The 26,965-nt window shown below is 46.7% G+C and overlaps 1 protein-coding gene across 1 annotated transcript in view; it reads left to right on the plus strand.

Annotated features, from left to right (window-relative positions):
- Window positions 1-22,443, plus strand: part of SUGP1 (SURP and G-patch domain containing 1) — a 23,273-nt gene extending 830 nt beyond the window's left edge. The window contains exons 2-14 of the mRNA XM_019538314.1: window positions 1,593-1,764; window positions 2,509-2,612; window positions 3,043-3,270; window positions 5,204-5,327; window positions 6,013-6,116; window positions 7,850-7,973; window positions 10,981-11,324; window positions 16,140-16,246; window positions 16,915-17,092; window positions 17,413-17,519; window positions 18,539-18,684; window positions 20,147-20,276; window positions 21,364-22,443. Coding sequence (XP_019393859.1) covers window positions 1,593-1,764; window positions 2,509-2,612; window positions 3,043-3,270; window positions 5,204-5,327; window positions 6,013-6,116; window positions 7,850-7,973; window positions 10,981-11,324; window positions 16,140-16,246; window positions 16,915-17,092; window positions 17,413-17,519; window positions 18,539-18,684; window positions 20,147-20,276; window positions 21,364-21,390 — 1,895 coding nt within the window. The 3' untranslated portion in view covers window positions 21,391-22,443. The remainder of the gene's footprint in view (window positions 1-1,592; window positions 1,765-2,508; window positions 2,613-3,042; window positions 3,271-5,203; window positions 5,328-6,012; window positions 6,117-7,849; window positions 7,974-10,980; window positions 11,325-16,139; window positions 16,247-16,914; window positions 17,093-17,412; window positions 17,520-18,538; window positions 18,685-20,146; window positions 20,277-21,363) is intronic.
- The last annotated feature ends 4,522 nt before the right edge of the window (window positions 22,444-26,965 follow it).

The following is a 26,965-nucleotide window of genomic DNA, read 5'->3' on the forward strand; positions in this document are numbered from 1 at the left end:
AGAGAGAGAGAGAGAGAGAGAGAGAGAGCCACACACGCACACATAGATATATATATAGAGAGAGACACACACACACACATATAGATAGAGATATATAGAGAGAAAGACACACACACATATAGAGAGAGATATAGAGAGAGAGACACACACACACATGGATATAGAGAGACACACACACACACATATAGATATATATATAGAGAGAGAGACACACACACATATAGATATATATATAGATATAGAGAGAGCGAGAGAGAGAGACACACACACATGGATATAGAGAGAGACACACACACATATATAGATATATATATAGAGAGAGAGACGCGCACACACATGTATAGATATAGAGAGAGAGACGCGCACACACATATATAGATATAGAGAGAGAGACACGCACACACATATATAGATATAGAGAGAGAGAGACACGCGCGCACACATATATAGATATAGAGAGAGATATAGATATATATACACACACACTACAAGGGGAGTGTGAGCAGTTGAATGTTAGGGGCACAGCTGTAGGCAGATGGAGAATTTGGAAAAGGAGGATGGAGAGGGTGAGGTATGCTGTGTGTATCGCCTATAAAACTATACCTGTTCTTTCTCCAATTATAGTTTCATAGATTTAGGGTTGGAAGGGACCTGAGCAGATCATCAAATCCGACGTCCTGCCATGGCAGGAAAGAGTGCGGAGCAGTCTTGACCCCCTGCCATGGCAGGAAAGAGTATGGGGTCAAACAACCCTGGCAAGGTGTTCATCCAGCCTCCTTTTAAAATCCCCCAGGGTAGGAGCCAGCACTACTTCTCTTGGAAGTTGGTTCCAGATCCTAGCCTCCCTGACAGTGAAGTTGTACCTCCTGATATGTAGCCTAAATCTACCCCTGCCAGCTTGTGACCATTATTTCTTGTCACTCCTGGTAGTGCTTGGGAGAACAGGGACTCCCCCAATGCCTGCTGGTTCCCCCAACCAGTTTGTAAAATTAAAAATAATCTAACTTAACTGATACACAAGGGGCTGAGGGCTGTGTGATTCGGTGTCCTATTGAAGCAAAAACCAATTGGAATATCATTGTAATGAGTTAAAAACAAGCTGCAGGGCTGTAAAATAGGAGTGTTGTGAGCAGGAGCAGCGAACGGACAGCAGAACACAAAGTAGCTGGGTTAGGGGAACATCAAGATGGTTTAAAAGAAGAGAGGACCGTTAACACCTGTGGAATAAAGAGCTTAGTAGGGATCCAGAAGATTACAATGAGCCATGAAGTTAGTCAACTCCATGAGCACTTCCTGACTAGAAATGATGCTGCTGCTGCCAGGCTGTTGCTTTGAAACTTTGGTGTAGCAGGAATCAATGAGGGGTGGAAAAGCGCTAGGACCTTCCCTGTCTCCCCCCTGGATCTGCTCATGGACAGAGCCAGCATTCCTGAGTAGGGTGTTCACATAAAAATCAGGCATGGCACAAGTAACATGTGGCTGGTTTGATTTCCCTTGTGCCCTTCCAGTGATTGGCCATCCACTGTGAGAAATCCCCAGCACCCACTTCAAGGTGAAAAGACTCTTTCCTTTAACCTACTTTTTTTCTCCAGGGAAAGCTAGCCGATGGTTTGGGGTCACAACACCCAAGTCTGCCAAGATGAACATGAACATCCTCCATCAAGAGGAACTGATAGCACAAAAGAAGAAAGAAATTGAGGCTAAATTGGAGCAGCAGGCAAAACAGAATCACTTGGTCGTTCAACACCCCCCTCGGCCCAATGAGTGGGTATTCACTTCATATCTCATTATTAAATTTTGGTTAGGGAATCATTACATTTGTGACTGGGATCATACATTCCTTTTTTAAATGTAGTTAAACAAGAATGTTTGCTAGGATAGGGATTTTCTGTTGTAGTCTAACAGAAACAGTCACAACAGTTAAGCATGTTGTCGTAAGCAGGTCTGGCATCTTTTTTCCTGGCACTTTTTGTTGGATACCTGTATAATGAAAGTGGTTTATGCTTAGCACAGTTCTCTGAATAAATGCCCATGCTCCTCAGAAAAGTGGTACAGAAAACCGGCAAGCAGAAGGACAAGGAATGACGTGGGTGGGACACGTAGGTAATTCCATAGCAGACAAACTCCATGGTTCTGCTGCCTGGAAATGTTATCTCATGTAGCTGAGAGACATGGTGTGAGCCCTGGACAGCAAGGCAAGGAACTACCCAAATTTTAACCTAAGCTTTGACCACTACTCAGACTGTTAATTTCATGGAGCATGTAACTTAATTTTTTTACTTCACTTTTCCATCTGCTAAATCGTTAACAGTGTTCTGGCATAGCTTAATAAATAAATCCAATATATACATCTCATCTATCAAAAATCTTTTAAACAGTATTTGATGTTAAGACAAGTTAAGAACAGTGCCTCTCTTTTGCCTGAGAGATTAGTGAGTACTCTCATTTTTACCAGGTGTTCTGTCAAGAGAAGCATGATCAAGTGTTGTCATTTTCCCTTCTGTTTAGAGATGAAAGTGCTGAAAACGAAGCCTCAGTTTCCAACAAGTTTGCCAATGACGGCAGCTTTCTTCAGCAGTTCCTCAAGCTGCAGAAGGAAAAGTCAAATATTGGTAAGTTAAGTCCTGAGCAACAGGAGTCATTTCTTCCTTCCCATTATGGGAGATACTATAATGCTCAATATGCAAGACTGTAGAATAGTTACCAGCATTTCTTTAAACATCAACACAGAGGAGGCTGAGATATTTTAGTGAGGCAGATGATAATAGGAAATCCTGTATTGTTGTCATCCGTGTTGTACCTGCTTTGTGATAGGCAAGGATGCAATTTTATAAATAAGTATATTATTTGAGCATAAAATGTACTTTCTAAAATTGCACCAAATGGTGCAATTGTTCTTGGATAGGTTTTTGGCAATATCTTTGTCTACACTAAAAAGAATCCACTGTTGCAGTAATGCAGCTACATATGTTATGTGTAATTTCCTGAGACTCAATCAGAAACAACATACAGAAATTAACTTTCCTCTTTTTTTTTTCTGAGATCCTTCTCCTAGTTCTGCCAGTGTCCCCGCAAGTACCTCTGCACCAAGTGCTGGGAAGAAACCCATCCTGCTTGGAAAACGTCCCAGCTTGGGCATGAGCAGCATGCTGAACCAAATGAAGAACTACTCCCATTCCAAACAGACACCAGTGGCTAACCGCCTCAGTGTGTTTCAGTCGCCTGACGATGATGAAGAGGAGGATTATGAGCAGTGGTTAGAAATTAAAGGTAAGTTACATGCAGCTCTACTGTGCCCTTGTTGATTTTTGTATGCAGTGTCACTTAGATTAGCAATAGGGATTCACATGGAAAACTGGGCTTGGTGAAATACTTCCTCAGATTTCTGCTGAGAATCCTCATATGGGGAAGAGTTACTGCCTGATGCTTTCCCATCAAAAAGGTCAAGGTCCTGCTTTCCTGTGTGCTGTGACTCCATGGTTCTCAGTCTTGTTTGTGCCATCTGCACTGTAAAATAGAAACACAGTCGGTGTTAATGGGCCCCATTGCTTCCAGGTTCATTAGGCCAAAGATTGAATGGACCATAGAGAGTGAACTTGGAATTCACTGCCTGATGCTGCTTATCCAGTTTGGAACTGTTTCAATTTTGACAGCCATTGGAAAAGCTTCTTTTCCCCCTGCTGTGTTACAGCCGGTCTGTGGACAGAGGATTTCTTTCTCCAGGGCTGCCAAGCCAGAACCCTTAACCATTACAAAGTTCACCCTGTAAATAACTGTCTTCCCCCAGTCCTTAATACACTGATTTGGCAGTTCATGGTAAGAAGGAGTCTGCCTTTCTGCAGCTGGAAGGCAGCCTGGGTGATGCATAATTCCTCTTAAACCCCTAAATTTAGAATGGAACTGAATCGGGTGAAAATGAAAGGTTCCCATTTCGGGAGAGCTGTTTAAACACAAGCCATGTTATGGCAATTGGGTAAAAGCAAGTTCTGTCCTTTTGCCCAGAATTTTGTTAGAACATTTCTCTGGAACATCTTGACTGTGGCTTTCCTTGCCCCATGGCTGAGTTCAGTAGCAATAAGGATAATAATAAAAACAATGCTTGAGCATATCAAATAACCAAAAGTTGCTCAGGTTCTGTAAGGTGGACTCACTGAGAAACCCTGCTTCTTGGCTCCTACCTTGAATTCCTGTTCATATCTGCTAACTGTTTAGGAGTAGAATTAACTTTAGGATACTTATATACCCACTATGTAGGCTTCTTGGTATGTGAGTGAATGAGTGAGCGAGTGATGTGAAATTGCAATACATCAAGATCATGTCTTGCTAAGGCTATTTCTGAACTTCCAGAAAGCAAAACCTCAAGCAGACCTGTACATGCTGACACAGTTGAACCCAAAGCAGGAATTAATAATTGCAACAGTTGAAAAATAGGTATGGGGAAAGACCAGTCCGCTAAGGACCTTGGTGCTAGATTGCAGTGTCTTTTACCCTTAGGTTGTGAATCCAACTGTAGCCAGAGTCGGGGATTACAAATTCATCTGCTCCCACATAGTAGCTGTCTGTGAAATGTTTGGTCTTGTCTGGTTTCCAGTGAACACATGTCCTACGTCAGACTCCGCACCACATTTGATATAAATCAGTGCTCTTGTTAGCTGCCAGCAGCAGCTTTCCTCTCACCTCTGATGGAGGCCCACATTCACATGCAATGTGAGAGAGCTTACGTTTCCCCTGCACGGGCTGACTGTGTTCTGTGGGTAAATAATGGTGGATTGGGAGCTGAACTCTGTAATCCTTCATGAGCAATATTTTTATATAAGAGAAGATGAAACAATGTTCCATCCCTTTGTGCATGGTGTGCATTAAGCTTGTTAGAAACTAAGGACCCAGCACAGGACTGTCCAACAGCAGGTGGGGGCCACATGCCCCATAGACTATACCAGCAAGGGCCATGTACCACACAGGCAGCCCCAGGCTGAGCTGTGGGGCCCCAAGCTCCATATTGCATGGACATCCCCACCTGTAAATCTTTACCGTAGTCTAGATTTGTAACTTGTGCTGCTGTGTAAGACTGGTTCCCCCATTTCATCCTTTTTCTCCTCATCCCTGTTCTGCTCTTGTCTGCCACTTGTGGTTCTTAGAGGTAATGTGCCTGTTGCCTGTTTGGTGTGTGAGTTGAACCTCAGTACTGACAGCCTCCTTAAAGTTTTACCCCCAGAGGATGCAGAGACCCGGAAAGTGGTGGAAAAGCTGGCTAGGTTCGTGGCTGAAGGGGGACCAGAATTAGAGAAGGTCGCTATGGAAGACTACAAGGATAATCCAGCATTTTCGTAAGTGTGCTCTTGCCTTGATTTTCCAAGTCACTGTTCTGTCTGTTTACATGAAGAGCTTTGGCCCTGTATGCATAAGCTCTTCAGTGGTTTTGAGCTGTGTTGTGCAGTTTCCTCTATTTTCACAAAGCAGCTTAAGAAAACTCTACTGTATCCTGAATACTCTCCTAGCCATAAATTGCAAAGCACTTTACAAACACTAGTCAGTTAAAGCTTCATTATCTCCTTTGAAGGAATGCCACTCAGTTGTCCTTGTGTTATAGTGGAGTAAATTGAGGCCCAAGCTTGTCAATCACACTGCTGTGAATACATAGCAAATCAAAAGTGGAGTTGGGAACAGAACCCATGAGTCCTGACTGTCTCTGCCAGCATGGTCCAGGAAATAAAGGTGCTGGATTGTGACTCGAAAGGCCATGTTGTTCCGTCTTCTTTGCTACTGATCAGCTACGTAACCTTGGACAAGTAATTTCCTCTGGTAAAATGGGATAACATGGCATATATTCTTTTGTAAAGTGCTGTGAGATTTATGCATATAAAGCAAAGCATTATACAGGCTCCGCGTGTTATGATTATAGACATTCTAACTAAATTCAGAGTTAGATATTAAATTCCAGAGTCTTAATATTTATGCTTACTTGTCACTAACAAATGGTTTGTGCCCATTTTCCTCTCTTTTTCAATCTAGATTTTTACATGATAAGAACAGCAGGGAATTCCTTTACTACAGAAAGAAAGTGGCAGAGATAAGAAAAGAAAATCAGAGTTCACAGACATCCTCTTCTCAGAAAGGTAAATGGGGGTCAGAGGGGCTGGGGAATCTCATTCTTAGCCACAAAATGAAGGTGACACTTTTTTGTCAGTGTTCTCCATAATTACTAGGTAGATGCATTGAGAACTGATCTAAGAGGAATAAATGTGACTTTTATTCCTTGTTGGCTGTGAGTAAAGCAGTGTTCCAAAAGGGGAATATGTGATACCTTATGGTATCAAACTTGCTGTGCATGCAAGTCCTACTGAAGTTGATGACAGTTCAATATACAGAGAGATGGCAGCACTGCCCCAGCAGAAGAGTTCTCTGATACAACCCCAAAATCTGAGTGAGCTACAAGAAAGAGAATTCTACCTTGAGTTTCAGGCCTGGATGATAACAGGCTTAGGACAAGCCTCCTCTCTTAGCTTTTCTTATTTGGTTTGTTATCTTCACTGTAGGTAGGTCTGAATGAAAATGGTCTGAACATTCCCCAGGTTCTGCTACTTAGTCCCATATGAACCCATTACCTTCTGCTTGCTACATAATTAAATCCATGATGAACAGCTGGGTTGTTGCAAATTGGGGATTACGTCTTCATGTGGGAAAGCTGTTGGAGTGGATGATCTGCCAATGAACTAACACCCAGTGCAGCAAAATGTAATTACATATATTAGGGGGAAGGAACAATCTAATGAGCTAAGTATTGTCTAGGAGCCAGGCACTCCTCATTTCTAGTTTAGTCTCTGCCTTGGATTTACTGTGTGGCCTTAGTAAATGACTTACCCTCTGTGTCAGTTTTCCCATCTACATATAGGGGGTGCTGAGATTTAATTAGCTAACATGTACCCAGTGCGAACCATTTTTATAGAGTTTGGACCTGAAAAGTCCTTTACAAACATCAACTAATTGATATTAACACCACCTTGGGGGCTGGGTGATATTCTCCACACTTCACAGATAGTCAATACTGAACAGAGGAAAAGTTACAACTTGCTTAAGGTTGTGCAGTGAGTCAGGTTCCCTGGCTCTGCTAGACTCCGCTGCCAGTAGCACAGAATTGCTGTGTAAGGCATTTGTAGCTAAATAATAAACTTGTCTGGCTTTGCATGAGGGACAATTCTATCTAATTCATGATCAGAGCCTTCTCAGTTCCATTGGAATAGGGCAGCAGTAGCTGCCTCTTCCAGGTTAGGGTTAGGGTTGGGCCTGGGCTCCATCTGGAGCACTGCCTGCCGCCCCCTTGGAAAACAGCCATGAGAAGTGCACTGATGGTAGTAACCCACAGCACGCCCTCTGCAGGTATTACCTTCCGTGCTCATGTCCTAGGACTCCTAGCATCAGGGCAAACCTCCTAGTGATGTCAGAAGCAGAGCCCTAAATTAGAGGTGACCATTCACCTCATATTTCTGTGCTCTGGGCAAATACCCAACACAGGAGGATAAACACAAATGTGGGTGTATGAGAGAGAGAACTGGGTTGTTATTAACCCCTTCTTTCCTATCCCTGTCACAAAGAAAATGAGCAAAGGTTCTGGGCAGCCCCACTTCCCACCTACCCACCAGTTCCCTAGCTATTGCGTCATTGCCTTAGCTGAGACCTCATTGCTTTCCTAGTGTTATGAATTACTGATAATTTGATTGTGTTTCTTTACATCATTCTTAAAAATAAACTCCTCCTCTTACCCTTATTCTACCCTTGGGGTTCTTAGAACAGATAGGCTTTTGACTGTTGGTTGTGTGAGTTGGGCCCAGTACTGACAGCCTGCTTAAAGTTTCACCCCCAGAGGATGAAGAAACAAAGACTTTTGCTGAGAAACTGGCCAGGTTCATAGCAGACGGGGGTCCAGAGGTGGAAGCTATTGCGTTGCAGAACAACCGAGAGAACCATGCTTTCAGGTAAAGGATGAAGCCTTGCACTGAGCATGTTTGCCGCGTTAGTTGTTTGGAAAGGGTGATAGGCAAACCATCATGGTAGGATTTAAGTTACAATTGACAGAATTATTACACTGCACTGGTATCTTGCATTTACATGCTTCTTTTCATCCAACCACCAGGAAGAGCTCTACAGATGTTAATCAAGCCTTGTAGTTCAGAGAGGTAATTGGCTCAAGGTCTCAAAGAGAATTAGTGTTATATCTGTGAATGGAACCCAGGAGTCCTAATTCTTCATCCCTTTGTGCAGGCACCTGATATACCACCCTTGTGCATGTGCCTGATGTAGCTTAGTTGTCCTGTCCTTTGCTTATCCAGACCTTCTCTGTCTTGCAATTTCCATTATCTGCCCTGAAGTCCTGTTTGTCTATTGCTTCTACAGCTACCTCTATACTTCAATTTCCTGCTACTTTCTTTGCCCAGAATGCTCTTCCCAATCCTGTTACTCTCTCCTCTGCTTCCATCTTTAATCATGGACTTGTTCCTTGCAGACAATGAACTGTGTCGATTTTGTTTTCACTTGTACTAGAGGGTGTGGAACTGGAACCATGCCTTTCCTCTGTTTGGGTGCTTGGTGTATATATTGTATCTCTTTCCATTACCCTTAATCTGTTGTAGGTCCCAGTCCATCTGGGCTCCACCCACACAGAGCTATGTAGGATCAAGAGCCAAGATTTTAGAGCAGAGGGGCAGAAGCTGTTGCTCCCACAGGGCTGTTCAGTATATGTGTGTGCCTTGCTAGCATCATCAGCCACATTATAAATCAGGGATGGCCAACCTACAGTACATGTGCTGTGGGCAGCCTCTGCCTGTGGCACACAACATCAGGGAGGGAACATGCAATGCTGTGGCAGATAGGACAGGGAGCAGAAAGCAGCAGATCAGATAAGGGAAAGGGATTGGAGTGGCACTAGGGGAGGACATGGGGCTTAATTTGTGGCATCCCTGACAAAAAGCTCCCCACTGTTACAAATAATGAAAAATAATAAAAAGCTCTGCCCGGTGCTGGAGAGGCCACCGTGCTGCCAGTGAAGGAACCCACAGGACAGTGCCTGCTCCAGGGTGTTTCTACAGCTGGCCAATCCCAGAACCCGCAGCCCAGAACTGAGATTTCTGAGTAGAAAACACTGGGCATGTCTTGGTGTGTGTTTACACACAACTAAACTTAATGCACCTTTGCTTAAGGCGCATTAAGGTAATTTAGGTGCACATCTACATGTGGACGCTAATGTGCATTAAGGCGCATTCACTTTTAGGTGCGATTGGCTAAGTTGCATTAGCCCACATGCAAATGCGCTAATGCACGTTAACATAGTATGTGTCCATTTAATGCATGTAAAGCGTCTATGTGTAAATGTGCATAAGCACCCATGAAAATTGCATAAACGTGGGCTAATGTAATTTAGTTAATCGCGTATCAAATTTAGGTGGGAGTAGCCTAAAATCACCATTTTTAAGGCACACTAACAGCACATGTGTATGGACATGCACCCTCAATATGCCTTTAAAATAGCGATTTTAGGCTAATCCTGCTTAAAAGGAGTACATGCCAACTCAAAACCAACTGATTGGCATTGCTACTGCAGTGCCACCTCCCCAAATGTACATCCACTAGCTAGCCCAATCCATGACATGCACTGACATTGGTTCTAATCTTTGCATCTCTCCCTACAGCCAGCTTTCATTCAGGCCTTCCATTTATTGCTGTGTTTGAGCTGCCTCTGTGTGATGAATGCCCTGTAGCACCTTTTAAAGTTCCTAAACTGGATTTCACCTAGGGTCCCTCCTCCATAGTTAAGTCACCTTTTGAAAAATGTCTCTCAGTCTATCTGACAGGCCTTGTTCCTCACAACCCCCTATTGGCAACTGTCTGGCTTCTTTCTCTGGCCCACTCAAGCAGCTTGTTGTTTCTGCCCTTATAAATGATTCCAATATGTTCCCTGGGAGAGAAGTGAGGCTCACCAATCTTAAATTAGCCTCTTCCTTCTCAAAATCTTGGCATTTCATTGGCTGCTTTCCAGCCCTGTGTAACCCCCCTTGGTTGAAAGACTTATCAAACACACAGGCTATTGTCTGAGCTTCTTCATTATTTAATTCCCTCAAAGCCCTGCTGGGGTCAAACATTAACTCTTCTATTGGTTACTTCAGATATTTCTCATGGAAGGCCCAATCCAGTATTCTTTGTCCTGCTGCAATTCCCACTGAAGTTAATGGCACTCTTATCTGAGTTAAGGAATCGAAGATCACACCCCCAGTAGATTTCAGAATGCATTGGAATTATGTGCCTGTGCACCTGTGTAAAATCATAGCAGTAAAAATCTATTACCTAGCAGAGCATGTTCTTCTGCAAGAACAGACAGATTCCTGCTAGGAGGATATATTCCATATTAAGCTGATCCTCTGAATGAGGTATGGGAGAAGCTAAAAGGAGGCAAGATTCTTGTTACGAATCTTGTTAAGATTCTTAAATTGGGGGAGAAGTGGCAAATGCATTTGTAGCAAACTGGAGTGTGTCTGATCCGTGTAGCTGTCAAACTGCAGGTACCTCGTATTCCTCCCACAGACGGGGCTCACTCTCCACCCACAAGGAAAGTGCTCCTGTGTGCAGGAGGCATACACAGCAAAGTATCCATGACTGTAAAAGAAGCCCATGCTTCTGTTGTGAACTGAAACACAGCATGCACAACATGAACATGGTCTCAGGATGAACTTTTTGTTGTTCAAGCAATACCGTGTGGTTATAAAGGGAGCAGAATAATAACTAGAATCACTATCTTATGAGGACTGCATGTATTTAGAGCCCTGTAAATGCTGTGGTTCATTTACAAACAGATGAGGTCTATGCTCAGAGGAGCTTAGTGTAACATGCATCAGCCCAGCACAAGGAAGATACAGAGAGGAGAGATCTGGGCCACAATGGGATTTGGGCCTGAATTTAACTTTCATCTGCAAACTTTCTTTTTTTCCATAGGTTTTTATATGAGCCAAACAGCAAAGGCTACAAGTATTACCGGCAGAAGCTGGAGGAGTTCCGGAAAGCCAAGAGCAGCCCCACAGGGGCACCACTTGCTCTGGAATCCAGTTTGAAACGCAAGATTGCTCCTGAAGCAACGCCATCATCATCATCGTCATCATCGTTGTCATCATTGCCATCATCATTGTCGTCAGCTGCTTCTACGTCTCCTAAACCAGCCCCAGTGACCGCTTCCAAAAAGAAAAGGAAGAGCAGGTGGGGGCCGGAGGAGGAGAAAGTCGAATTGCCCCCACCAGAGCTTGCCCAGCATGACCTGAGTGCTTCCCCCTCCCCACTGTCAGGTTAGTGGTTCTATAGTATGGGCTGGTTGAGGTTTTTTTTTCTTTGCGCTGTGTTCTGTCCTAGGCCAGTTGGATCTCTAAACAGGAAACCCAGCAAGTCTATCTGTTGTTGTAATCTTCCCAGTCAGCAACCCACTATCTCTTGGCTGAGTCTAGCCGCTAACTCTCCCTGTGTGCAAACCCAGATAAAGCACTTTATCTCATTGACACTGGGGATTGGATCTTATCATCCCTCAGCTATCTTTAAAACCCCACTGTACTGTAGCTCATTATGGTCTCAGCCTCTACACTATTTAGATCTATTTCACTTCAGGAATAGGGATATTTAGAAAACAAATATAAGTCTGAACTGTGCTTATTCCCTGTGGCAAGCCACCATCCTCAAACAGCACTTTCATCCTCAACTGATCAGAAGTGTCGCTACATGTAAATAGCTCTTCTCCTCATGCTCAGGGATACAAGTCACCAACTTTCAGAGCCCGTTTCAGTTAGTGGGACTGAACTTTGGGTTCGTTATCCCCCTCTGGTGTTGGAACATCACAGCCCAGACCTCTTTCTAGAGTGCAGTTTGCACCAAATACCAGAGGACATGACTCTTCCCTCCTGTCCCATATATGCCTGTGCTAGGCGTGCTCACATAAATCTGAGCCTTTCAAGTACAACAGGCAAATGCAGACATTTTCCAGATACAGTTTGAAAGTTTGTCTGGGATCCTTTGCCCAGCTAATGTGTCAAGGGGAAGGGATATGGAAATGTGAGAGAAAATGAAGAAAAAGATCAAAGATAAAACAGCCAACAAACTACAGGTGAAGTAGTGACAGATGTCTAAAAACAGGGAGGTGGAGTCCTCTCTTTCCAGCCAGTGCCTCCTTGCCACAGGCAGGGAGAAGATATGAAACAGGGCAAATGGTAGAAAGTAAACTGATTTGTTTTGAGGTGCAGAGTGAGACCGCATGTACTTCTCTAAGCACAAGGTGAGCCTCTGGAATTCAGGCTGCCACTGCCACACAGATCATTGAGTCAAGTCCTGTGCTTTGGTTTTTAGAGACTGGATAATTGCGTGGCTATTAATAACATTGGTCCTTATGCCTAACCAGGGTAAAGGGTAAGCGATGTGCATCATAGAGGCAGCTGAACACCAGAAGGGCAAAGGAAGAAGCCCTCCATCTCTCTCTTGCGTGTACCCTGTATTCAGCATTTCACATGATGGGGTATATTGTAGCGGTTTCTTTCCTCTAAAGCTTCAGATACTGGCTGGTGCCCAAGACAGGAAAATTGATTACACGGCTCACTAGAGATGCAGGAGGAGGGGTACCAAGCCTGATGTGCCACCAGGGTGATTGTTGTATTCCTGCTCCTACTGAGCCAGCTTTCAGATGAAGAATTCTCTCCGTGTTCTGACTTGCAGAGTCCTCCTCTCCTCGCAGCCATTAGCAGCTCTGCTAACAGTTGCAGTGGGGCTGGTGAGGAAAAGTCAGGCTTAGATGGCTTGTTGCCCCTTAGGTTTCTCTATTGTTGTATTATTTTTAAGAAGTAAAATACCAAAGTTGAGCAGACACCATCAAAGTAAAATATGCAAATTCCAACCTAGCTCATTATGCTGCAGCTAGGGTCTGGCAGCTGTGTTCCCCAGTGTGCCACCTTGCTGAAATCTCCCCTCACTTTTTGCTGCAGCTTCCACTTAATTAGACAGTGACATGCTCACTGTAGTTCACGCTCGCTTTCCACAGGGCAGTGTGTCAGCTTAAAGGAAAGGACAGCAAACAATCTGCCAGCCATAAGAAATCAACCATTAATGTTGTGTTAATGCTCTGCAGGGGAAGTGCAGTATTGGGTCAGCTGGAATAGTCCCTTTCCAGAATTCACATTCTTTGACCTGGCAGGTGAATGGAGGGCCATATCATAGCCGTGGCCCCACTGCAGTCAAGAGGCACAAGATATGCTGCTGTTTGTTCTTATCCATACTTTCCTAGCCCCATTTCCATAGCTGCTGTGGAGCATTGTATGTCTAACTTATGGCTGCTGTTCTTTTTCTTTTCCTGTCTGCTTTCCGTAGTAAATCAATATCATGTAGAGCAGGGAATATTGTTCTTTTGGACAGAAACAAGGCTCTTCTTAAATATATTGATACTTAAATACCTAATTTCCTCCATCCTGACAGGCCTAATGTACTTGAGATGCTTGGTAGAATATGTATATGGTTACTTGGTCCACTGCATTGTGGGAGAGCCTATGAAGAGTGTCGAGACTCATCAGAACCTAGCAGTGGATTGAGGGAGGGGCCCTGTTTTGAATCTGCCTCATTTTAATTAACGTGCTCTACAGACTTAGCGTCCAAGGTCCGGCAGCTACGTCTGTAGCAAAAAGGGCTCCTCTGGCCCCTAATGGGAATACACTCCCAGCATGAGGAAGGCGGAAGATTCTCTCCAGGTCTATCGGCAGTGGTAGATCTCCAGGTAGTCTTCTACCAGCGCTGTGGCTACCGTTCATGCTGTTAACCCTGTTGTGCCCCAAGGTTATATTTTGTAAGGACATGCTTTTCCTAGAATGAAAGCACTTTTTCCCTGCCTCCCAGATTTTTCTAGAAAGAAGACGTGGAAGAGATGTGCCTTGTCCTTTGGCAGCTGTTGGCATAACTCTAGCCTGATGCCACTAACTCTTAAATCCCATAATCTGTTTTTATGCAGTAGGACCCAGAAGCTTTGTAGGATTGGGTTCCTTAGCCTCCCACAAGGGTGAGTGTTTGTGAGCTATCCAGAAAAATATAGAGGCAAAGCAAACCAATGCACAGCTCCACTAAGGTGCTCCAACTTTTATTTCCAAATAAAGTGTTGCTTTCCAATAACTGCCCAGGACATGAGCTCCAACTGGGGAGAGAAGCAGTTCCCTGCTGAAGTAAAGCTGCAGCAAGCAGCCGTGCAGCCTGTCCTTCACTTAGCAACCCCCTGCTTATTAAGTGGGGGGGCCCTTCCACCTAACCACCTGGATATGAAACATCTGGGGCCTGCCTCTCCTTTTCCTTCTGACAATTTTGTCTGCATATAACATGGTTCTTTGTGGACCCAGGCAAATAAAATAAGATAAAAAATCCCAAATCCACAGTGGAGCTCCTTGTAAATCTCGCCATGTATGGGAGAACCAGGTTATTTATTTCTCAGTAATGTGATGGCTAGGCTTGTACTTCTCATTCATTATTGTTGGGCATAGTGGGTGCTTAGCACTTCACAGGATCAGGCCCAGACCGGCCCGGCCAGCTCTGTAACCTTCTCTCCTGCTCTCATAGTTCCTTGCTGAAGCTGGCTACAAGAGTGCCTATAACATGTGCTGCATGTGCATGGACAGCCAGATCTCTTTGTGTTCTCATTTGAGGCAAGCATGAAGGCAGCTACTTTCCAGGTTGTGATGTGCTTGGCAGAGAGCATTTGGGGAGGGAGGGCAGGCAACAGTGCTCCGATCAATTGCCCTAAGTGAGGATAAGGGAAAGGGAGAGAAGACCCTAGGGGCCTAATTAGCATGCTGCACAGACACTTGGTGTCACGAACAATGATCCTGTTATTACCCAGCTTCATAATTAATAGAGAGTGAATAATTAATGAAGCATCATTTAGCCATAGCCTGGACTTACATTAGAACTGAGGTTTGTGCAGCCATTAGGAAGAAGACATCTTTCTTCTTGTACTGAAAAATTAAAGGTACTTTCAAGTGCAGTTGTGTGAGGGTTTGTTTGGGGTTTTTTGGGGTTTTTTTAATCCTTTAAATATTTAAACCATTCTAGTCTTGACTCTCATGCTTCAAAGAGGGAGCTGCTGGCCCCAAGAGTTACAAATGGAGCAAGCTTGCAAGCAGTTCTGTACTGTAAATCTCTCTTCCACAGCCCCAGCAATGTTTTTATTATTTTATTTCATGCTGCAGCAATACATTTTTTAAATGCCTATTTAGGACTCTTTAAAATGCCCCTCCGAACGCACAGTGCTGCACGGTCATTTCAAATCAGTGGGATACCTGCCTGGATAAGCTTAAAACGTAATTTCGGGGCCTGCCCAATACAGCAGCAGGTAAAATAATTTCAAAGCAGGGTCTTCAGACTCAGGCACAGCACAACAGGAATACATCAATGGAATCGTTGAGCTGAGACTTAGAGCGTCTCCTCTTTGAAGGCAGGAGTGCTGACATGCTTGGAACTGCTCCCTTTGAGCTCTGTAAATTAGAAAGTAAAACGCCTTTGGGAACAGTGATTTCCAAGAAAGAATAATGCCTGCCTCTCTCTCTTTGTTCGTCATTTGCCTATCGTTCTGAATGAAGTAGCTGTTTACATAGGAAACACAGTACAGTTTCTATGCCAATTGGCTGAACAGTGTGCTGATGAGCTGAAATCTGCTTGGGACTTCATGCTGAAAATATCATTCTTTTTTTCTTTTTTTTGTCGGGGGAGAAATCGTTTATGAAGGAGTTTAATTAGGAGAAATAAGATAAAATGAAGAAGAGACAACTTGGGACTTTTGGGGGAGGGGGACTTCCTGTCAGCATGATGATTAAAAATGTGGAATAACTTCCCAAGACAAGTTGAGGACCAGGCTCCTAAGATTAAACTGGACAAAACCGTAGAGAAACTGAAGAAGGGAACAATTCTGAGTTTGCCAGGAGGGGGAGGCTCATCTAATGGGTCTCCTGTAATTCTGCAGTGTCCTACCAGGGGTTGTGCTGTGAAAGAGACTGCAGGGATTTCAGCCAAAGGGATCCTGGGACACGGCTCTGCCATCCTAAACAGCTGCCTCACTTTTTTTTTTAAAGCCTTTTAACATTTGCTTATTACAGTTCAGGACCTCAAGGGTCTCGGTTATGAGAAATGGAAGCCGGTTGGACTGGTGGGTGTGACAGAGCTCTCTGAAGCCCAGAAGAAGCAGCTGAAGGAGCAGCAGGAGGTAAGGCCCTGTATTGCTGAGCTACTTCGTATGCCAGCCTGTTGCATTGCAGCATTTGGGCATTTGGAGGTGGGGGGTGTGGGAATAAACAGGTGGCAAAAGCAGAGATTCCTCCCAGAGGCCTGAACAGCAAACTTTGAGGAATCTTACTGCATTCCTCGGACATGCATGATGCTGCATCAACAATGATGCTGGTTAGGACATTGAGGGATGCAAGTCAAGTCTAGTCCATCGCTTTCTCCACTAAACATATCAGGAGCCCTGTCTCCTCTTGCACGTTTCCTGTGGGACTTTGTTCCCCTTCCAGCTGAAACCCTGTAAAGGCTATTGTTGCTTCTGTACATCGCTGTTGCTATAACTTGAGGGAAAGCATAAGCCGTAGTAGAATTGGCCAGTTGCTGGAATCCAGAGCTTCAGTTAAACTACTTGAAGATCAGATGGCAGCTGCCTTCAACTTTTAAGATAGAGATGCAGCTCTCAAAGGTGCCAGCAGATGATGCTCCTGTTTATTGGAGCAGCCAGCTACTTGGATCAAGTTACAGCAGTGCCTGCTGGGAGTTGTCAGTGTTGTAGCCTGCATAGTACAGAGGTGAGGCAGCCACAGGCTGTATTGTAGAACCCCAGGGACCTCTGGCTAGCTGAGAAGACTGCTGCTTTTCTTCCCCTAGATGCAGCAGATGTACGACATGATCATGAAACACAAGCGAGCCATGCAGGAAATGCAGATCATGTGGGAGAAGGCAGTTCAGCAGCACCAGCATGGTTATGACAGCGATGAGGAGGTGGACAGCGAGTTGGGGACATGGGAACATCAGCTTCGACGAATGGAGATGGACAAGACCAGAGGTGCGTGGGAAAGGGGGAGCAGTGAGGTTGCACTTAGTTTGCTGCTCTGCAGAGACCTCCGGAGTGGGTCTTCTGGTCAGAGCAGGGGATCATGAGTCAGGACTCTTGGATTCCATTCCCACCTCTGCTGATGACTTGCTGAATGCTCTTGGGCAGATTCTTTCACCTCTGCGGCGTCCATTTTCTCTGTCCGTAGAATGGAGATCATATCCACTACATGTGGGGTTGTGAAGCTTAATGCTTTGTCAAGCACTTTGAGATCAAAGCTGCAATGTTTGATCGTTTCTACATTTTGTTTTTATCGTTCATGTTGAGAGCAGAGTGGGCTGAGCAGCTGACGCAGATGGGCAGAGGAAAGCATTTCATTGGAGATTTCCTGCCACCTGATGAGCTGGAGAAATTCATGGAGACGTTCAAGGCATTAAAGGTGACATGAGTGAGGGTTTCACAGGCCACAATGAGATTCTCAGATCTGCCTTATGGCAAGGAGGGGTAGAGCTCAAGCATTCTCTGCCTCGTGCTAGACAGTGCTGTCTGCCTGTCACGTTGAGAGCCACTTATTCTTACTGATGCCTTTATAGAGGAGTTCTTGTTTAAGACGCATCAAGCCCAATGCAAGCTTCCCCCCCCCATCAGAAATACCTGTGCTTAGAATTGAACCTAAAAAGAGTCAGGACACTGGTTTGGTTCATCTGTGGGACACTGCAGGAGTTCTTCTACTGCTGGAGACAATGGGAAATAGCCTCATTCCCCAGGGTGCTGTTGCTGTGGGAGGAGAGGAGGGCACAATTTGTGCAATCCACAGAAGCCTGGTTGCACAAAGTTATAAAAGAGCCTGTCAGTAACAGGGCAGGGCACTGTCCATAATTACAGATGCACCTTTTGGACATTTACCTTGGGTGTGCAGCTCTTGTCATGGAGCAGGATGCATGTTTGCTAACAGCATGCAGGGAGACAAGGCTTTATCTAGGCAGTTATAGTAAAGCAGAAGCATAAAGCTCACAAAAGAGCTAATGCAGAGCCTTTGAGAACTGCCGGCCCTCCCTAAACCCTACAGCATCTGGGTGTTGCTATGCTTGATAGTGCTTCTTTGTAGCCAGCCCAAGGCTTGAAACTCCCTTGAGAGGCTGGCTTAAATAAGAGCTGTATCTGGAGCCAAGCCATTTAGCAACATTGAATTTGGGAACTTAGTATTTCTCAGCGCAGTCTCACAGCAATGTTCCCCACTCCTTGCTGACTGCATTATACCATATGCGGGGCTCTGCTGCACTTCATCCCTTCCCTGTTTGCTGCCCTGTGGTCAAGTAGAAAGAAAATCCCAAGAAACTGTTAGCGATTGACTTTTCCTTATTGTTTGCTAGATCTCTCTATAATCTGCACAAGCTGATACCTGCTCTGTCCCTGTCTCTGGTGAAGTAGCTAGTGTCACCTTTTGTTGCCCTGCAGGAAGGTCGTGAGCCAGATTATTCTGAATACAAGGAATTCAAACTGACTGTGGAGAACATCGGCTACCAGATGCTGATGAAGATGGGCTGGAAGGAGGGTGAGGGGCTCGGCACTGAAGGACAGGGAATTAAAAACCCAGTCAGCAAGTAAGCCAAATTCTTCCTCCTATTGATTCAGTCCTTTTCTGTCATGCCAATAATTGATGCTTCTATCACAGCCTATTGGAAGCAGCTGGAACGAATGTGACTGCAGTTCATCATTTGGACAGTGCGTGGAATCCTTTCAGTAAAGAAAAAATAATTTCTATTTTCTGCCAGGATTGGACTTGTTAGTTTTCACCAGACATATCTGTGATGTGAGCACAAGCCAGCTGCAGCTGGAGCTGTGACTTAGACACCACCGTCTTGCTCCCTGTCTCAGTTCCCTCATTTGTAAAATGGAGATAATGCTGGCTTACTGCACACAGCCATGCGAGGATTTAATTGATGTTTGTAAAGTGCTGTATGCAATTGCTATCAGGATATAAAGTGCATACCTTCTGCAGCTGGAGAGCTCTGCTGCAGCCTGGCTGATCTCTGGCACACTGTGCATAGAGTGCAGTTGCCAGTAGAGGGTACTGCTCAAACTGCTTTTGAAACCTAGTTCCAAATGAAGCCGAGCGCTTTGTTTGTGATCCTGAATCCTGCTGGACATCAGGCTCTTCGGCAGAGATGCTTTCTTGCTTGTGGGCATTTTAGGGATAATAGTTTGATATAAGCAGCGTTTGCATCCCAAACTGACTGGATTGATCAGCTCCTAGTAGTTTCTCCTGAACTACAGGAAAACTGTGTACAGATGATCAGAGCAAGTCAGAATGTTTCCCATCAGGCGGTCCCTTTTACCAGTGACAAGTGTGTGTGTGCGTCACTGTGAGGCAAAGATGAAGTGTCTCTGCAAACCAGCTTAGCTTCTTGGGGAGTCTGTCTGGGGGGTGGGGGTGCTCAAACCCAACATGTGGCAAAAGATCATGATGCACAGAACAATGGAGCTTCCGGGCCTGCTGTGGGGAACATGCCTCCACTGCCCAGGGCTGTGCAAGGGATCATTTGCTAGGGTTCTGCCACTGCTGATGCCAGACTTTGCAACCTGTAAGGGAGCTGCCTGATGCATGCAGAAAACTGCTGCCACATCCCAGGACCTCTGATAAGGCAGATGGGAGGCAGGCACTTTCAGTGCAGTGCATTTGACCACCATGGCTGCTGGAGTTTTATCAGCAGGGCAGTGCGCAGCATAGTTATCCCTGCTACAGCTCTAATCCAACAAAGTGTTAAGCGAGCATGCATGTGCACTGCAGCTGCACTTGCTGCTGCTCTGGGAGAGAGTATTTCCGGCTGGCAGTGGAGGAATGGGGCTGGAACATAATCATAGTGTGCTGCTGTACAGTCAGAAGTAGATGACTGTACAGCAGCCTGACTAACCTTTGGATACAGGTATAGAATGGGTCCCCAGTGTTCCTCAATCTTAGCTCCCCAGAGAAGGTGGATCTTGAGAGGTGGTATGCGTTTCTGATAAGCAGGAGGACAATCTCTTGGCCTTTTCTTACCTGGGAGTGCTTTTTTTTTTATCCAGGGGGACGACTGCCGTGGATGGAGCTGGGTTTGGAATTGATCGTCCAGCCGAGCTGAGCAAGGAGGATGACGAGTACGAGGCGTTCCGTAAAAGAATGATGTTGGCCTACAGATTCCGCCCCAACCCTTTGGTAATGTGGCTCCCAAAGCACCGTAGACCTCTTGACAATGCCCATGTCCCATAACTGAGAAGGGGGGTGCCTAGTATTTTACCTTGTAAGGCACATTCTGCCTTGCATAAGAACAGTGAAAGGCGCCGTGTTGTGGCCCTTCCTGTCCAGACACTGGCTAATCCTCGCAGCCTCTCTCAAGCAGGAGAATGCTCTGGTGAGAGTGGGGGACCAGGAGTCAGGGCTTGGGGCCTCCTTTGCCAGCCTTTTGCACAATTGCATACAGTAGCGCAACATGGGATTGAAATCGTGCACAATCAGAGTGCTGAGGTTTTGTGCTTTTCTGCCTTGGTTAAATGACTGCAAGGGCAGGGCAATGGAGAAATGTGCCTCACAAGGCTGTGTCCAGCTCCACTCTTGGCTCACTTGGACCTCGGGTAAAACTGCATGTTGATTTCTTTGCCCATAAAATGGAGCTGCTGAGGCTTATGTACCCCTGGGGTGACTGGTACTTGCTGTTTGTAAAGCACTTAGTGGTCCTCTGATAAAAGGTGCAACGTAAGTGCAAAGTTGCATCACATAGTCCTTCAGGTTCCCAAGGTCCCATTTGAATAGAGTAAATAAGGTAACAGTCACAAGGAAATGATTGCTACCCTTCATGCAGAGATTTTCTTTTTGATGCTGTTCTTGTGCTGAATCGAATCATGATTACTACAACACCCTGGCAGTCAGCTCTCCTTGCTCTTATTTTTAATAGAAAAGTTCCTGGCATTTGGCTTGAGCCTGTACTTGCCCAGTCTGAGCACTGTACACAAAGGATGCTGCCGGGTTGTCCTTGAATCCCAGCAGGTTTTATGTTGAATAATCATTCTCCTCACCACAAAAAGCGTTATCAGTTTGCGTCTGACACCGTCACATCCAGCAGGCCAGCGCTATCAGAAAGGTGCATTCCATTTGTCATTTCGCAAGGGGAATCTCCTGCTCTACCTCTCCAAGCCCCGTGTTCAGTGGTGTCCTTCGATTAATATTAATTGAGCTCAAACACTCATCAGAAGGCTTCAGCTTGCAATTTTTAATTAATCTTCTGTTGTTAATCCTTTTCCTGCAGAACAATCCGAGGCGACCTTACTACTGATGGTGTTTTCAGGACAAAGTCTTTTCAATACCATTGTAATTTTACTGTGAAACGTTACAAATTTGCATTAGCATCCCCCCCTACAATATTGTAAATTTATTAAAGTCCCAGCACCATCTCTCACCCAGAGTGAAGGGTGAGTGTGCTTGCTGCACACTCGAGTGCCATGACAACCGCATCCTAACAAGGCCTGGGATGGGATTCATAAGGGAGAGGAGAGCAGGCCCGAATGGAGGGTTTGTTATGGTTCCCTCCTGAATGGAAGGGTGCTAATAGGACTCTGTTTGTTTGCTGCTCAGTGCCACGTTACTTGCCAAGACATGTGTATTTGCAGATCCCTCCACTCTTCGGATAGGCAGCTTTGGCTGTCTCATGTTTTTATAAAGAATATGTACAAGGGACAGCTCCCAACCCCACCTCTGGGCTGTTGTTGAGTTCTTTGGCCTTGCCTCCCAAAAAATGGGTTCAAACACCGTATTCAGTCCAGCAGACCCTCCAGCTAACATTGCAAAAGAACAGCCTTGTGGTTTGACTGGTGCTCAGTGGAGGATGAGATCCAGAACAATGCACGGAGCATCATATGGGGGGGTTGAGGTAACTAGGGAATTTAGTCCAACCCCAGAGGCAGAGTTCCCTGCTTTTTTAAACACTAAATTCACCCACAACCTTTGGAGAAATGAGAGGCCTACAACCATGGAAGGGTGAAGAATCAGGCCCTCAGACACCAGTTAGCTGCAGGCGGTGGTGATATTAAACACCACCTTTCTCTGCTCTTCCTGTAAATAAAATCTATTTTCTCCTTAGTAGGTTTTTTTTTTTTAAACATTTACCAACTGGAAACAGTGGTTTAGCCAGATTTCCAGAGGTGGAGACACAGCCGTGGCATTCACCTTCCCTCAGAACATCTCATAGAAGCTGTATGATTTTTTTTTTGTTTGTACTGTTTATTTCCCCCTGCCCCAATATCAAACTTGCCATTTAGTATGTGATTCACTTTTCTGTTAACTTTTTTCTTAATGATGTAGAATCGATGGCTTGGCTTTCAATAAAAAAGGGAAAAAAAGGTCAACTTGATATGAGTTCATCATGGGAAAATTAAAATGTATGAGTCCCTGAGCAACGCAGGCAGTCACGCCTGCAGCTGAGAAATATGTGATCCATTCCTGACAGTGATATACGCCAGTGTGACAGGTGTGCTTATTACAGCCTGCACACTGGGGTATTGCAGTTGCTGTGGCTAATCAGCACATGGGCAATAACCATGAAACATTAGATAATAAAGGTAGGAAATTTGGCAGGGCCAGTGGTAAGACTGAGCTTGTCCCAAAACTATTAAGGCTGTTGCAACAGTCAGACTTGCCTGCTGAATTAAGGAGCCAGTCTGTTTAGTTTATGAGCCTCCAGCTTTGGGGGAGTGTGGCTGTGCTCTTGGATCTTTACCCCACTGCAGGGTATTCGGTCACAAGCAAATCAAAGCAGAGCTTCTTAACTGTGTGTCTTTAGTTAGAAAAGACCAGAAGTGCTGCAGGGATAGAGTTTGTCCACTGCGAGGCATTGGGCTGTCCACCAGCACCTAACAGTAACGAATTCCAGTTAGTTACTTTATCTGCGTGTGCTGGTGCCTCACCCCACCTCCAATGGCCACAGCTTGTGAAGCCGCCTGTAGACATGGGAGCGTGACCAAGGCACTCTCTCCAAGCTGTGCAGCAGCATGCTGGGAGCCCCTCTCTCTCCAAGCCCAGCTGTTTGGCTTCTGCATTTTGAAAACCGGCATTGCTTGGTACTTCTACAGGGTCCCCATATATTTCTGCTGGAATCTTTAAAGCTAATTGGATGCAAGAGACGCTTGCATTTGCTCTTCCTTTGGCAAAAGCCCTGTATAAATCTGTTTTGTTGCAGGCCAGTCTAGCAATGGCTTTGTCTCCAATACAGCATCCTCTGTATCGGTGCCGGCTGAAACCCAGCCCTCCTCATTACAGTGTGAACCTCTGGCTGGCTCTTTTTTTCATTTCAACAACAGGGCTAAGTCTCAGCAGCATGAAGTGATCCTTCCAGCAGGACCCCAGCCAGCCAGGCCGCAGGAACACCTGCACCTCTGTCCCTTCGTGTTCTGCAGAGCACACCCTCGGCCGCCTCCGCAAACACACCAAGCAGAGGTGGCTTTCATAGTAGGCCCATAGCAGGAGTATTTCAGACCAGAGAAGAGACAGTTCCAGAGTCCTGGAATTCTCTTTGCAAATGCTCTGGTAGCTGCCTACCTTGTGTTACAGCAAGGGTGACTCGGGTGACCCCAGCTGTGGCTGTATGGCCCAGAAGACAAGACCTGCACTTTGCTAGCACGGGGTAAGTTTGCAATGTTAAATGGAAGTTTGGAGGGCAGGAAAAGTTCCTCTCGTGACTAGAACAGTCATTCCCAAGTATGCTACTGTAGGCTCGACGTGCCTCCTATTAGTTAGCCAGTATTATTTTATTATTTGGCCCATAATGTCCATGGGCCTCAGGCAGGGTTGGGGCCCCCTGGCAGGGTCACTGCACAGACCTGCAGTTCAGGAGCCAGTGCTTGCCCTGAAGAGCTCACTGTCTGCACAGAAGTTACGTTCGAAGATGCTGAAGATATGCCGGCATTAAGGAGGGAGTGAGGCTGAGGGCCTGGAGGAGGCTGGGGCAAAGACACTATTCCACAGAATTTTTTTCAACAGCTTTTACGAAGTGCATTTGGTTTCATTCCACTTCACGTTGCACTCACGGTGAGGAGTCCTCCATTTGCAGGCCCAGTCAAGGCTCTGTCTCAGCCCTGGAGACCACACACTCCCTTTCTTGGTTCAAGAGTGCAGCTTGCACTGCGGGGCAGAGGTTCACGGAGAGGGCAGGGATGGTAGTAAGCTTACACAATCGTGCTTGGTGGGGTGTACAGGGCTGTGGCCTCTGAGCCTGATAACCCAGCACTTGTCAGCAGTGCTTGCACACACAGATGTGCAAGAAGGCAGAGCCCCTTCCTTCCATGCGCAAAGAGAAGGGTGTGAAACGCCTGCATACGCCACCATCTGCACTTTGTGTTATGGCTCAGTACAGTGAAAGCCCCCCTTGGGATGCATGTGGAGTGTCTTCCACTTGCCCGGCTGCAAAAAGACGCAAGGAAATCGTGCAGGGCAAAGTGCGCACCAGCTAATTCAATCAACGGACTCTGACACGGGAGCGCGGCCCAGGAGCCCCAGTGCAGCCTCGGTGAGCGAGGGGAAAGGTCAGATGACAGCATTTCTGTTCCTGCTAACGGCTGATGAATGGTGCTTCATTGCTTGGGAAGCTTCTGGCACGTATCGAGCCCTGCCACTTGCCCTGGCTGCCCCCCCCACCCCCACCCCGCACACAGCATTGGCTCTAAATGCAGCTGAGAAGGGAGGTTAAAAGGGAGAGGTTGTGATAATGGTCCAATCTCAGCTGGACACAGAGACCTTGAAATTCCTGATCTCCATGGTGCATTAAAGATGTGTGAAAAGTGTTGGTATCCCTGGGCTTTTTCCATCTCCCTCCTCCCTTCTGTCCTTCACAACCCGAGGACGCATGTTCTTTTGACTCTTTTAAATGCTTAAGATTTCCAGGATGAATTGGAAAAAGCAGTTCAGTCGCTGAGCTTTTCCAAACACCTTTGGACTGCATTTGCTTCTGCCATAACAGCAGCTGTATGTGAATCTCAAGAAGACAATCTCAAGCCCGTTGTGTATAAATAGTATTTCCACAGCTGGTAGCAGGCCTAGAAAATCAGGAAGGAGGAAGGATGAGGTTAAGGGGCTGGCTGGGGACAAGGGGAAGTTGGATCTTTCTCAACCTCCCTGTGCAGCCTTGTGCCAGGCTCTTTCTTCCTCCCTCTCCCCAGCTATGGGACTGCCACTTGCTGCGGTGCCTGGGGTCATGCTGGCAACATCCTCGACTGGGTGGTGCATGTGTGGGGCACCATGCTTGAAAGGGACCCAGCATTTGACATGCAGGAAAGAGCCACGCCATCCCAGCAAGAACTACCAACAAGGTGACCAACTGGAATAGACTTTTCCAGGACCAGGGGCCTTTCTGCTGTCCCATCCCCTTCTATTTTGGGGGTTACACCCCTGCGCCGATGTGATGTAGCTTGTTTCCTTACTCACAGGCAGCCAGAAGCTGGTGGGGTGACTGGTGCTCTCGGTAAAATCAGCAGTGTGCCCTTGTTGCCAAGAAGGCAAACCGCATCCTGGGCTGCATTGGTAGGAGCATTGCCAGCAGATGGAGGGCAGTGATTCCTCCCCTCTGTTCTGCACTGGGGAGACCACATCTGGATCCTGTGTCCAGCTGTGGGCCCCCCACTACAGAAAGGATGTGGCCAGATTGGAGAGAGTCCAGTGGAGGGCAACAAAAGTGGTTTGGGGGCTGGGAGACCTCATATAGGAGCTGGGGCTGGTTCAGTCTGCAGGAGAGAAGACCGAGGCCGGGGATTGAACAGCAACCTTCACCTCCCTGCTGGGGAGCTGCAGAGAGGATGGAGCTGGGCTGGTCTCAGTGGGGGCAGATGGCAGGACAAGGAGCAATGGGCTCAAGCTGCAGCAAGGGAGGTTGAGGTTGGATATTAGGAAAAACTTTCTCACAAGGAAGGTGGTGAAGCACTGGAACAGGCTCCCCAGAGAGGTGGTGCAGTCTCCATCCTTGGAGGTTTTTAAGACCTGGCTAGACAAAGCCTTGGCTGGGATGATGTAGGTGGGGCTGCTCCTGCTTGGAGCAGGGGGGTGGTCTAGATACGACCTCCTGAGGCCCCTTCCACCCTCATTTCTATGACTCTGAGCTAAGGGAATGGAGTCAGATGCTCTGCATCAGTGCTAGGATGTCAAGGATAGTAGGAGGCTAATTGTCTTGGCTGCCGTGCTGTCTCCACCTGAGGGAGGATGAAAGAGGAGAAAGGAAGCCAAGGTCCATTTCCCAAAGCCCTAACGAAGTTACAGTAATGAATACTGTAACTCTAAGGGCAGATTTCAATGAGGTAAGGAGACTACTTGGGGAGACACTGAGGTCTCGGAGGGCGGGAGCTGGGAGTCCAGAAAGAGTGGTGGTTCCTTAAGGAGACGATCCTCCAAGCCCACGGGGTGACAATCCCCACGCGGATCAAAGGGGGGAGAGGTGTCGACACCTCCAAAGCGAGAGGCTTTCTCTCCTTTCCAGCGCGCGGAGGGGCCCCTTCTGCCCAGCACCTCGCGACGGTCTTGGCCTGGAAACTTGCCCGTGGCACCCCCACCCCGGGGCCCGGGCACCGGCAGTGCGCTGGTGCGCAGGACCCCGCAGGGCGGGCTTCCCCAGGACCAGCAGGAGGGGGAGGTGGTCCGGCCGTCCTCCCGCTCGCCCGCACGCAGGCACTGGGGCTGCTTTGCGGGAGCGTGGCGAGCGAGGGGAGGGGCCGCGGGGACCGGGGCAGCCCTGCGGTCTGCAGCCCTCGGCCCCCGCCTCGTGCCCGCGGAGCCCGCGCCGGACTCCAGCCCGACTTGCCCAACCGCGAGCAAACAGCGCGGGGCAAAGTCCGCGGCCTTGGAGCTGCGCCGGGCGGGGCCGAGCCGGGGCG

This window comes from Crocodylus porosus, unplaced genomic scaffold (genome assembly GCF_001723895.1).
Source record: "Crocodylus porosus isolate Cpor-Errol unplaced genomic scaffold, CroPor_comp1, whole genome shotgun sequence".
Lineage (NCBI taxonomy): Eukaryota > Metazoa > Chordata > Crocodylia > Crocodylidae > Crocodylus > Crocodylus porosus.